The sequence below is a fragment of the Oncorhynchus clarkii genome, chromosome 6 (genome assembly GCF_045791955.1).
Source record: "Oncorhynchus clarkii lewisi isolate Uvic-CL-2024 chromosome 6, UVic_Ocla_1.0, whole genome shotgun sequence".
NCBI lineage: Eukaryota > Metazoa > Chordata > Actinopteri > Salmoniformes > Salmonidae > Oncorhynchus > Oncorhynchus clarkii.
Genome location: NC_092152.1, coordinates 54,775,882 through 54,789,444, shown reverse-complemented (window position 1 = coordinate 54,789,444; position 13,563 = coordinate 54,775,882). Strand labels below are relative to the sequence as shown.

The 13,563-nt window shown below is 41.4% G+C and overlaps 1 protein-coding gene across 1 annotated transcript; it reads left to right on the top strand.

Moving 5' to 3' along the window:
* The first annotated feature begins 847 nt into the window (after window positions 1-847).
* Window positions 848-12,370, top strand: LOC139412134 (zinc finger protein 723-like). The gene is made up of 2 exons (XM_071158944.1): window positions 848-1,104; window positions 11,003-12,370. The coding sequence occupies exons 1-2, from the start codon at window positions 912-914 to the stop codon at window positions 12,145-12,147; spliced, it is 1,338 nt and encodes a 445-aa protein (XP_071015045.1). The 5' UTR covers window positions 848-911; the 3' UTR covers window positions 12,148-12,370.
* Window positions 12,371-13,563: the final 1,193 nt, after the last annotated feature.

The following is a 13,563-nucleotide window of genomic DNA, read 5'->3' as shown; positions in this document are numbered from 1 at the left end:
ATTCTTATCTCTTACTTTATTTAGGTATTTTCTTAAAACTGCATTGTTGGTTAAGGGCTTGTAAGTAAACATTTCACTGTAAGGTGTATTCGGCGCATGTGACAAGTACAAAGGGCAGCAGTCAATAGTTAGCTGTTCAGGAGTCTTATGGCTTGGGGGTAGAAGCTATTTAGGAGCCTCGTGGACCTCGACTTGGCGCTCCGGTACCGCTTGCAGTGCGGTAGCAGAGAGAACAGTCTATGACTAGGTTGGCTGGAGTCTTTGACAATTTTTAAGGCTAGCTTGTTCCTGCTTGTTCTTGGGGCGTTTTGCCTTCAACTTGTACAGTATAGTGTCCAGGCACCCCATTTATGCTGTTTGACCACAGTAAAAGTCCAACAATACTCAGAGCCCCGTGAAATTACACCATATATGGATTATACAGACCGTACAGAATACTCCCCACCCCACTTCTACATCAGCACAAAGAATCTTATGTGGCCAATGGAATGGGTGGAGTAAAAGGCCAACATTCAGAGCCCCATGAAGTATTCAGACCCTACTGAGTATTCCCTACAATACTTTTACTGTGCCACCCAGAATAGTTTTTGAACTTTAAGTCAATATGTATTCCATATACAGTGATTCACATTGGGGCATTTATTTGAACTTGGAACATGTTTTAAAACCCACATTTAATGCAAATGTAATTTAAATATGAATCTATGTTTACGGAATAATGTTTCATTTATCATGAATCAATGCAGGTTATTGATACTTTTCTACTGTGACGTGCGGGACTTATATTTTGAAAAATGTCGATATTCTGTGACCCGGATATACTTATTTAAGTGTTGCTGACGAGACGTTGATGAAGGGTCGTATTAACCGAATCACAAAAATAGAACAAATAGACGGACATTTCAACCAAAATGTCAAAATTACAGTTGTTGCAAGCGTTTCTCTCCGATCGATTAACAACAGTGGCTGTAGAGATATCCGTGGTAGTGGAAAAGGCGTTTGCAGAGTACCAGGATGAGATGTCACGTTCAAAGGAGGAGAATCAACGCCTGCAGAGGCTGCTGGATTCGGTTTTTAATCCCGATCTGAAATTACATAAAGCAGGTAGGCAAGTTTATATGTTTACATTACATTTTTAAAGACGCTCTTGTCCAGAGCATTCCTTCTTAGTGATTTAGGCACAATGGAGAGTGTTTGAAGTCAGGGTTGCCAGGTCCAGCTAAAAAAACATTGCCCAATGACCACTTAACTTGCCCCAAAGGCCTGAAAACTAGCCCCCTTTTCCCCCCACAGAGTTGCCACATTTATACAATAAACCATTTCCCCATAATGTTATTGAGCCAATTAAGAAGGAATATCGACGTAATTTGGAACTACGTTAGAAGCTAAATCAAAAATAATGATTATTGCTTACTTGACATGACATAATAAAATCATTTGAATATATTGCAATATAAAATATAATTTGCCCTTATTAAACTCGCCAGATAATTTTCCATCAATGGATGTCGATTTAACTTGTTTGACTGCTATGATTAAGCAATAAGGTACGAGGGGGTATGGTATATGGCCAATATACCACTGCTAAGACTTATGGCAATGCGGAGTGCCTTGATACAGCAGTTAGCAGTGGTATATTAGCTATATACCATAAACCCCAGGGTGCCTTATTGTTATTATGAACTGGTTACTAACATAAAATTATTTATTTGTTATATACCACAAACCCCATGGTGCCTTATTGTTATTATAAACTGGTTACCAACATAAAAGTAATTTTTTGTCATACCCAAGGTATATGGTCTGATATACCACGGCTTTCAACCAATCAACATTCAGGGCTTGAATCCCTTTTGGCATGTGCATAACTATAGATAAATCTCACAGGCGAGTTTGAGTGATGAAAGTTGGAGGTTCTCAATCTCTGAGCAAGAAACACTTGGACAAATGTATTTTTTTTAACAAAACATTTTGGTGGGCTATTTTCTGGCAATTGTGCCGTTTCTGGCAATTGTGCCATTATGTGCCAAATGTTAAGACTACAAACAGTTATTAATGGACCATTTGCGAGATGGACTTGTCATTTCAATAGGCATAGGCTACAGACTAAAGTCTGGGCCCAAATTCAAATTTCCATGGTTTCTTAGCTAGATGCAGGTAGCCTAAAATCAATGAAAGGCCTACATCTAATTTCAGATAGTCTACAGTAGCCTAGGGAAAATGTGGGCAAGATGTAAACTGAACAATTTAGCAGCTGGATGCGTTCAAATTAACAGACTAATTTATTCAACGTGAACAGTTTGGCGATTTCGAGGTAAGAAGTGCTTCTGGTGCCCACTAGCCGGCTGAAATAGGATACTGAGGACGGGGTTGTAATTTCAATCACTAAATGAAATATTCATAATATGTATATGAACTGAATATGATTGTCAACAACAGCCAGTGTTTATTTTTTTGACCTCTAGCCTAATCAGACTGACTGTTACTGTCATTCTAATGCGTTCTAACAACTGATCGGCAATTGCAATAGAGCTTTGATAACTTCCAATTTAATCAACTAAACATTTCCATTAATAATTGCATAATAACACAAGGCTACTACAGCAATACACTGAAGTTATCGGCTATGTATTAAATCAATTTTTTGCCAGCTCCAATTTGTGCAAGTGGCACAAATTTATTTGCAATGATTCCAGTCATTTTTAGAGATGGTTGCGCTGGCAGAGATGGTCGCCTCGCTTCATTCAGGTCCTTACAAAACTATGCAGTTATTAGTTGGTTTTTTTGGGCACTATTTCTTACATTGTTATCCCAGAAAATCTCAAGTGTTATTACATACAGCCGGGAAGAACTATTGGAAATAAAAGCGATGTCAATTTACCATAATTACAACCAGGAATACATCTTTCCCGAAGCGGATCCTTTGCTCGGATCTCCACCCTGGACATGCGCTCTTATCCCAGAGACCGACCCAAAACAGCGTGTTCGCCGCAGATGGAGCAGCCTACTGGTCAGACTCAGGCGAGCACACCATCCACTGCTTCCTAGCATATTACTCGCCAATGCTCTAGATAACAAGGTGGACAAAATTAGGGCACGAGTTGCCTTCCAGAGAGACATCAGAGATTGGAACATTCTCTGTTTCACGGAAACATGGCTCACTTGTGATACGTTGTCAGAGTCGGTACAGCCACCCGAGTTCTTCACACATCGCGCCGACAGAAACAAACATCTCTCTAGTAAAAAGAAGGGCGGGGGTGTATGCCTTATGATTAACGACTCATGGTGTAATCACAACAACATACAGGAACTCAAGTCAATTTTTGTTCACCTGACCTAGAATTCCTTACAATCAAATGCCGACCGCATTATCTTTCAAGAGAATTCTCTTCAATTATAGTCACAGCCATTAACATTTTGTTGTTCCCAGCCTATAACTTAAACAGGAAATGCCCATGCTCAGATCAATACAACGCTGGTCTGACCAATCGGATTCCACGCTTCAAGATTGAGCGAGTTTATTAGCAAGTGCATAGGAGATGTCATACCCGCTGTGACTATTAAACCCTTCCCTAACCAGGAACCGTGGATTAATGGCAGCATTCGCGCCAAACTGAAAGTGCTAGCCACCGCATTTAATCATGGCATGGTGACCGGAACCATGACCGAATACAAACAGTGTAGCTATTCCCTCCACAAGGCAATCAAAAAGACTTCAGTATAGAGACAAAGTAGAGTCGCAATTCAACGTCTCAAACGTGAGACGTATGTGGCAGGGCCTACAGTCAATCACGGATTACAAAAAGAAAACCAGCCCCGTCGGGGACATCAACGTCTTGCTCCCAGACAAATTAAACAACTTCTTTGCTCTCTTTGAGGACAATACAGTGCCACTGACACGGCCTGCTACCAAAGCCTATGGGCTCTCCTTCTCTGCGGCCAACGTGAGTAAAACATTTAAACATGTTAACCCTCGCAAGGCTGCCGGCTCAGGCGGCATCCCTAGCCGCATCCTTAGAGCATGCGCAGACCAGCTGGCTGGTGTGTTTACGGACATGTTCAACCAATTCCTATCCCAGTCTGTTGTCCCCACATGCTTCAAGATGGCCACCATTGTTCCTGTTCCCAAGAAAGCTAAGGTAACTGAACTAAATTACTATTGCCCCATTGCACTCACTTCTGTCATCATGAAGTGCTTTGAGAGACTAGTCAAGGATCATATCACCCCCACCCTACCCGACCCACTCCAATTTGCCTACCGTCCCAATAGGTCCACTGACGATGCAATCACACTGCACACTGCCCTATCCCATCTGGACAAGAATACTGTTCATTGGCTACAGCTCAGCATTTAACACCATAGTACCCTTCCAAACTTGTCATTAAGCTCGAGACCCTGGGTATCGACCCCGCCCTATGCAACTGGGTCCTGGAGTTTCTGACGGGCCTCCCCAAGGTGGTGAAGGTAGGAAACAACATCTCCACCCCGCTGATCCTCAATTCTGGGGCCCCACAAGGGTGCGTTCTCAGCCATCTTCTGTACTCCCTGTTCACCCATGACTGCGTGGCAATGCACGCTTCCAACTCAATCATCAAGTTTGCAGACGACACTACGGTGGTAGGCCTGATTACCAACAACGACGTGACGGCCTACTGGGAGGAGGTGAGGACCCTCGGAATGTGGTGTCAGGAAAATAACCTCCCACTCAACGTCAACAAAATAAAGGAGATGATCGTGGACTACAGGAAACAGCAGAGGGAGCACCCCCCTATCCACATCGATGGGACAGTAGGTGAAGGTGGAAAGTTTTAAGTTCCTCGGCATACACATCACGGACAAACTGAAATGGTTCACCCACACAGACAGCGTGGTGACGAAGGTGCCACAGCGCCTCTTCAACCTCAGGTAGCTGAAGAAATGTGTCTTGTCATCTAAAACACTCACAAACTTTTACAGATGCACAATCGAGAGCATCCTGTCGGGCTGTATCAACGCCTGGTACGGCAATTGCACCGCCCTTCACTGCAGGGCTTTCTAGAGAGTGGTGTGGTCTGCACAACGCATCACCGGGGGCAAACTACCTGCCCTCCAGGACACATACAGCACCCGATGTCACAGGAAGGACAAAAAGATCAAGGACAACAACCACCCGAGCCACTGCCTGTTCACCCCACTATCATCCAGAAGGCGAGGTCAGTACAGGTGCAGCAAAGCTGGGAACGAGAGACTGAAAAACAGCTTCTATCTCAAAGGCCATCAGACTGCTTAACAGCCATCACTAGCACAGAGAGGCTGCTGCCTACATACAGACTCAAATCTCTGGCCACTTAAATTAAGGGACTTAATAAAGGTATCACTAGTCACTTTAAATAACGCCACTTTAATCATGTTTACATATCCTACATTACTCATCTCATATGTACAGTGGGGCAAAAAAGTATTTAGTCAGCCACCAATTGTGCAAGTTCTCCCACTTAAAAAGATGAGAGAGGCCTGTAATTTTCATCATAGGTACACTTCAACTATGACAGACAAAATGAGAAAAAAAATCCAGAAAATCACATTGTAGCATTTTTTATGAATTTATTTGCAAATTATGGTGGAAAATAAGTATTTGGTCAATAACAAAAGTTTATCTCAATACTTTGTTATATACCCTTAGTTGGCAATGACAGAGGTCAAATGTTTTCTGTAAGTCTTCACAAGGTTTTCACACATTGTTGCTGGTATTTTGGCCCATTCCTCCATGCAGATCTCCTCTAGAGCAGTGATGTTTTGGGGCTGTTGCTGGGCAACACAGACTTTCAACTCCCTCCAAAGATTTTCTATGGGGTTGAGATCTGGAGACTGGCTAGGCCACTCCAGGACCTTGAAATGCTTCTTACGAAGCCACTCCTTCGTTGCCCGGGCGGTGTGTTTGGGATCATTGTCATGCTGAAAGACCCAGCCACGTTTCATCTTCAATGCCCTTGCTGATGGAAGGAGGTTTTCACTCAAAATTTCACGACACATGGCCCCATTCATTCTTTCCTTTACACGGATCAGTTGTCCTGGTCCCTTTGCAGAAAAACAGCCCCAAAGCATGATGTTTCCACCCCCATGCTTCACAGTAGGTATGGTGTTCTTTGGATGCAACTCAGCATTCTTTGTCCTCCAAACACGACGAGTTGAGTTTTTACCAAAAAGTTATATTTTGGTTTCATCTGACCATATGACATTCTCCCAATCTTCTTCTGGATCATCCAAATGCTCTCTAGACTCTAGTGACACCCCATCCCGTGAACGGGACACTAATTAGCATAACGCAACGGACATAAATCTTCCTAGAAAATATTCCTATTCATGAAAATCACAAGTGAAATATATTGGAACACCGCTTAGCCTTTTGTTAATCACCCTGTCATCTCAGATTTTCAAAATATGCTTTACAGCCAAAGCTAGACAAGCATTTGTGTATGTTTATCGATAGCCTAGCATAGCATTATGCCTTGCTAGCAGCAGGCAACCTTGTCACGAAAATCAGAAAAGCAATCAAATTAAATCGTTTACCTTTGATGAACTTTGGATGTTGTCACTCACTAGACTCCCAGGTAGATAGCCAAAGTTCATTTTTTCCCAAAATATTATTTTTGTAGGCGAAATAGCTCCGTTTGTTCTTCACGTTTGGCTGAGAAATCGACCGGAAATTGCGGTCGACAACGCCGAAAAATATTCCAAATTAGCTCCATAATATCGACAGAAACATGGCAAACGTTGTTTAGAATCAATCCTCAAGGTGTTTTTCAAATATCTATTCGATAATATATCCACCTGGACAATTGGTTTCTCAGTAGAAGCGATTGGAATAATATCTACCTCTGTACTTTACACAAGATTTTCTCTCCGGGAGCATCATGTGACCACTTGCGCAATGTAGCCCCTACGGGCATTCTTCAACATAAATGTGTAAAACTACGTAACAATGCTGTAGACACCTTGGGGAATACGTAGAAAGCGTAAACTGGTTCATAGCACATTCACAGATCAATGGGGACTCATTGGCACGCAGCGCTTTCAAAACCTGGGGCACTTCCGGATTGGATTTTTCTCAAGCTTTCGCCTGCAACATCAGTTCTGTTATACTCACAGACAATATCTTTACAGTTTTGGAAACGTTAGAGTGTTTTCTATCCAAAGCTGTCAATTATATGCATTTTCTAGAATCTTGTCCTGACAAAATATCCTGTTTAAAACGGGAACGTTTTTTTTCCAAAAATGAAAATACTGCCCCTAGAGTCTCAACAGGCTAGCAAACTTCAGACGGGCCTGGACATGTACTGGCTTAAGCAGGGGGACATGTCTGGCACTGCAGGATTTGAGTCCCTGGCGGCGTAGTGTGTTACTGATGGTAGGCTTTGTTACTTTGGTCCCAGCTCTCTGCAGGTCATTCACTAGGTCCCCCCGTGTGGTTCTGGGATTTTTGCTCACCGTTCTTGTGATCATTTTGACCCCACGGGGTGAGATCTTGCGTGAAGCCCCAGATCGAGGGAGCTCATCAGTGGTCTTGTATGTCTTCCATTTCCTAATAATTGCTCCCACAGTTGATTTCTTCAAACCAAGCTGCTTACCTATTGCAGATTCAGTCTTCCCAGCCTGGTGCAGGTCTACAATTTTGTTTCTGGTGTCCTTTGACAGCTCTTTGGTCTTGGCCATAGTGGAGTTTGGAGTGTGACTGTTTGAGGTTGTGGACAGGTGTCTTTTATACTGATAACAAGTTCAAACAGGTGCCATTAATACAGGTAACGAGTGGAGGACAGAGGAGCCTCTTAAAGAAGAAGTTACAGGTCTGTGAGAGCCAGAAATCTGTTTGTAGGTGTAGTTTGTAGGTGACCAAATACTTATTTTCCACCATAATTTGCAAATAAATTCATAAAAAATTCTACAATGTGATTTTCTGGATTTTTTCTTCTCATTTTGTCTGTCATAGTTGAAGTATACCTATAATAAAAATTACAGGCCTCTCATCTTTTTAAGTGGGAGAACTTGCACAATTGGTGGCTGACGAAATACGTTTTTGCCCCACTGTATATACTATATTCTATACCATCTACTGCATCTTGCCTATGACACACGCCATCGCTCATCCATATATTTATATGTACAGTTGAAGTCGGAAATTGACATACACCTTAGCCAAATACATTTAATCTCAGTTTTTCACAATTCCTGACATTTATTCCTAGTTAAAATTCCCTGTTTTAGGTCGGTTAGGATCACCACTTTATTTTAAGAATGTGAAATGTCAGAATAATAGTAAAGATAATGATTGATTTATTTCAGCTTTTATTTCTTTTATCACTTTCCCATTGGGTCAGAAGTTTACATACACTCAATTAGTATTTGGTAGCATTGCCTTTAAATGTTCTATGGGGTTGAGGTCAGGGCTTTGTGATGGCCACTCCAATACCTTGACTTTGTTATCCTTAAGCCATTTTGCCACAACTTTGGAAGTATGCTTGGGGTCATTGTCCATTTGGAAGACCCATTTGAGACCAAGCTTTAACTGATGTCTTGAAATGTCCACATAGTTTTCCCCTCCTCATGATGCCATCTATTTTGTGAAGGGCACCAGTCCCTCCAGCAGCAAATCACCCCCACAACATGATGCTGCCACCCCCGTGCTTCATGGTTGGGATGGTGTTCTTCGGTTTGCAAGCCTCCCCCTTTTTCCTTCAAACATAACGATGGACATTATGGCCAAACAGTTCTATTTTTGTTTCATCAGGCCAAAGGACATTTCTCCAAAAAGTACGATCTTTGTCCCCATGTGCAAACTGTAGTCTGGCTTTTTTTATGGTGGTTTTGGAGCTGTGGCTTTTCAGGTTATGTCGATATAGGACTTGTTTTACTGTGGAAATTGATTATTTTCTACCGGTTTCCTCCAGCATCTTCACAAGGTCCTTTGCTTGTTGTCCTGGGATTGATTTTCACTTTTCGCACCAAAGTACGTTAATCTCTAGGAGACAGAACGCGTCTCCTTCCTGAGCGGTATGACGGCTGCGTGGTCCCATGGTGTTTATACTTGCGTACTATTGTTTGTACAGATGAACGTGGCACCTTCAGGCGTTTGGAAATTGCTCCCAAGGATGAACCAGTCTTGTGGAGGTGTACAATTCTTTTCTGAGGTCTTGGCTGATTTCTTTAGATTTTCCAATGATGTCAAGTAAAGAGGCACTATCTTTGAAGGTAAGCCTTGAAATACATCCACAAGTACACCTCCAATTGACTCAAATTATGTCAATTAGCCTATCAGAAGCTTCTAAAGCCAAGTCATTTTCTGGAATTTTCCAAGCTGTTTAAAGGCACAGTCAACTTAGTGTATGTAAACTTCTAACCCATTGTAATTGTGATACAGTGAATTATAAGTGAAATAATCTGTCTGTAAACAATTGTTTGAAAAATTACTTGTCATGTACAAAGTAGATGTCCTAACTGACTATAGTTTGTTAACAATACGTTTGTGGAGTGGTTGAAAAACAAGTTTTAATGACTCCAACCTAAGTGTATGTAAACTTCCGACTTCAACTGTACATATTCTATTCATCTCTTTACATTTGTGTGTATTTGTGTGTATTAGGTAGTTGTGAATTTGTTAGATTACTTGTTAGATATTACTGCATATAGTCGGAACTAGAAGCACAAGTATTTCGCTACACTCGCATTAACATCTGCTAACCATGTGTATGTAAATTTTACCAATACAATTTGATTTGATTTCAACATATGTATTGTATCAAATGGTAGCCTACAATAGCATATAAAGTGAAAGGCTACTGGGGGCAAAACTGCGAACATGGCAACCCTGGTGGAAGTTAGCCCAAGAATGTACTCTTAAGGAGTGTATAGGACTGAGGTAAAATTGGTTTTATATTGGATATTCGGTTCTCTCATCAACAGCTATTGAACCAAGTATGCCATGACTATATTCTGAAACAGAGTTGATGGAGAACAATCCACACCATAATACAATTTGCGTGTGTAGGCTGTCTTATGGACATGACATCACGTCACGCATTGATACTGACTCAAACTTGTTTGATGTTAGTCTGGAGTGTAATTTTGCTATCCATTTAGAATTAACTGATGTTTTTATTTATTATTATGTTAGTTTAAATTGTATAAGCTATTGAAAATTAGAAGCACTTTTTTTAAGGGGGGGGCAACAACACACTTTGGGGGGTTGTCCATCCTCCCTTGATTCAGAGTATATCATTGTCATGGCACGCTTTGTGGACGAGCTATTGAAGATTTAAAGCCGGCAAAGTTTTTACATATGAATCGATCTTACACAATGCGGGTGGGTGCAGGCTGTGTTACGGACGTGATGTCACGCATTGATACTGACCCAAACATATTTGATTTTAGAGTCTGGATTGTGTTTTAGATATCCATTTGGAATTAATTGACGTATTTTTTATTTATTACTGTCATTTAAATGATTTAAACTATTGAAGATTGAAACCCGAAAACAAGCCATACATTTTTTGTCCATCCTCCTCCGATTCAGAGTGTATATAAACTTCTGACTTCAACTGTGTATCTTTTAAAAAAATCTAATCTTTAACTCTGCATTGTTGGAAATGGATCCGTAAGCATTGTTAGTCTACACCTGTTGTCTACGAAGCATGTGATAAGTACAATTTGATTTGAAAAATGTGATTTGATGGCATGGTTGCATGGACTCGCGGTCAAAAGACTGTGTGGCTGCCATTCCTGTCACTCCCAATTGGCCTTGGAGCCTATAGGCCTTTTAACCGTTTAGTGGCATTTAAACATAAAACAGAAATTCATTATTGATTTGAACCATAAAATGATTGAATTAACTATTTGGCTCCTACATCATCAGTCATATCTACGCTATGTGAGCGATGCTAACATTAGCTAATAAATCATGTTAAGAGTAGATTATTTATTGAAATGTGTAGATTTTTCTTGAAAGTTAATTCCTGTCTTTCCTTCCAGACCCCCTGCAGCTCACTCTCACTGTCTCTGAAGATGAGGTTCCCTCTGACCAGCAGCACTCTGAGCAGGTTTGGAGTGATCAAGAGGACACAGAGTTCTTCATTCCCTGTGTGGAAAGTGACAGTGATCAGGGCTCACACCTAACTGGGAAAAACAGCAAGAGGGACTCCCTATCCACAATTGCAGCAGAACAGATCCAAACAAAACCTGATGAAGAGGATGACGGAATATCAGAATCAACCAGTTATGCTCCCCTCACACAGTTAAAGCCTCTAAAAATCAAGAGGACACGGTTAAAGAAAGGACAAAGCTCTTACATCTGCGCTGAGGTCAAGACAACCAGTGAGCTGATTGAGCCATTGAGGGATCACACAAGGAAGAGGTCCTACAGTTGTACTGAATGCACAGCAACCTATGACAGACCATGTCATTTGAAAACGCACAAGAGAACTCACACAGGTGAGAAACCATTTGAGTGCAAAGACTGTGGTAAATGCTTTAACCGCAAGTATTGCCTGCACGTGCATATGTTAACACACACACGGGAGAAACCGTACTGCTGCCATTATTGTGGTAAATGCTTCGCTCTAAACACAAGACTAATAGATCATCTGAGGATACACACAGGGGAGAAACCATACAAGTGCCCTTTCTGTGCCAGATGCTTTACATTTCTATCTCACTTAAGTCGTCACAAGAAGCTCCATACAGGAGAGAGGCCATTTCAATGCAATGTATGTGGGAAATGCTACACACGGAAGGAGCACCTGACAGACCATATGAGATCCCACACTGGAACAAAACCATACAGCTGTAAGCAATGTGGCAAATGCTACAAACTGCAGGGGAACCTGAGATCGCATATGGCGAGTCACACAGGGGGGAAATCATGCAAGTGCCCTGTGTGTGGACTAGGTGTTATAAATCTTAATCGCCACATGCAAGTTCATGCAGGTGAGAAACCGCATCAATGCCAAGATTGTGGGAAGTGCTTTAACCGAAAGGAAAAACTGACAGAGCACTTAAGGACTCACACAGGAGAGAAACCGTATCGATGTCATGAATGTGGTGAATGCTTTAGGCTCAATGTAACCCTGAAGAAACACATGATGACGCACACTGCTGCGGCAAGTACTTCTCCATGAAAGAAGATTTGAGAACTCAAGAGGACACACACAGGGACAAATCTGTTCACTGCTCAGTGCATTGCATGTTTCAGCAATATTGTTTAGATTTGAATTTGAACAATGTTTCAGTCAGAAGGGTACAAAAGCTGAAAAACATACGCATATCCAGTCAGAAGGGTACCTTGAACTGTGACATGCGGTTTTAAACGGGACAGAAACTGTATAGGTGCAATGATTCTGGTCAATGCCCTAATAAAAAGGCATGCTTGAAAAAACCCAAAATAAAAACATTTGCTGTGTATTTTTTATGCATTTGAAGAACACAACATCAGATTATGTGCAAAAAGATCAATCTGGAAAGAGGTTTGTGTGGTGCAAATGAACAGTATATGTCGAAAAATAAAGAGTAGACCTCGTAGCTACTATGATTTTAAATTATTTATACTGACAAAATATAATCGCAACATGTTTCATGAGCTGGAAAAAAAGATCCCTGAATTTTTCCATACACACACAAAGCTTATTTCAAATGCTGTGCACTCATTTATTTATATCCCTGTTAGTGAGCATTTCTCCTTTGCCTAGGTAGTCCCTCCACTTGATTGTTGTGGCATATCAAGAAGCTGACTAACAGGATGGTCATTACATGTGTGCAGCTTGTGCTGGGGACACAAGGCCACACTAAAATGTGCAGTTTTGTCACACAACACAATACCGCAGATGTCTCAAGTTTTGAGGGAGCGTGCAATTGGCATTCTGACTGCAGGAATGTCCACCAGAGTTGTTGCCAGAGTATTGAATGTTTATTTCTCTCCTATAAGCTGCCTCCAATGTAATTTTTGAGAGTTTAGCAGGAAGTCCAACCGGCCTCATAACCACAGACCACGTGTAACCATGCCAGCCCAGGACCTCCACATCTGGCTTCTTCCCCTGCGGGATCTTCTGAGACAAACCACCCAGACAGCTGTTGAAACAGAAGTATTTCGGTCTGTAATAAAGCTCTTTTGTGGGGGAAAACTAATTCTGATTGGCTGGGCCTGGAATCCAAATGGGTGGGCCTATGCCCCTGCCCAACCATGGTTGCCCACTTAGCCCATGAGGGCTAAGTGCCCTAATCCATAGATTAGGGCCTAATTAATTCCTTATATGAACTGTAAATCTGTAAAATCGTTGAAATTGTTGCATTTTGCAATTATATTTTTGTAAAGTATATTATTTCATAATTTCTTGTTAACAATATTAATCTTAGATCTTCACCACCTTATACTGTAAATGCTTATGCAAACACTGTTGCCTTCCATAGGTTTTCCCCCATTTGGAGACCAGACCTTTTTTCTTTTTTTTAATATGCGTTTTGAGTTGCAGTGACCTTTTTTATTTAATATATTTTGTGTGCCTCATTCTAATTTAGTATGATTTCTTTGGCAGTGACCT

What these genes read in the sequence shown, in the direction of transcription:
- LOC139412134 (XM_071158944.1), top strand. Translation starts at nt 912, where the DNA reads ATGTCAAAATTACAGTTGTTGCAAGCGTTTCTCTCCGATCGATTAACA. An exon ending in TCTGAAATTACATAAAGCAG is followed by an intron (nt 1,105 to 11,002) that starts GTAGGCAAGTTT and finishes CTTTCCTTCCAG; the next exon opens with ACCCCCTGCAGCTCACTCTC.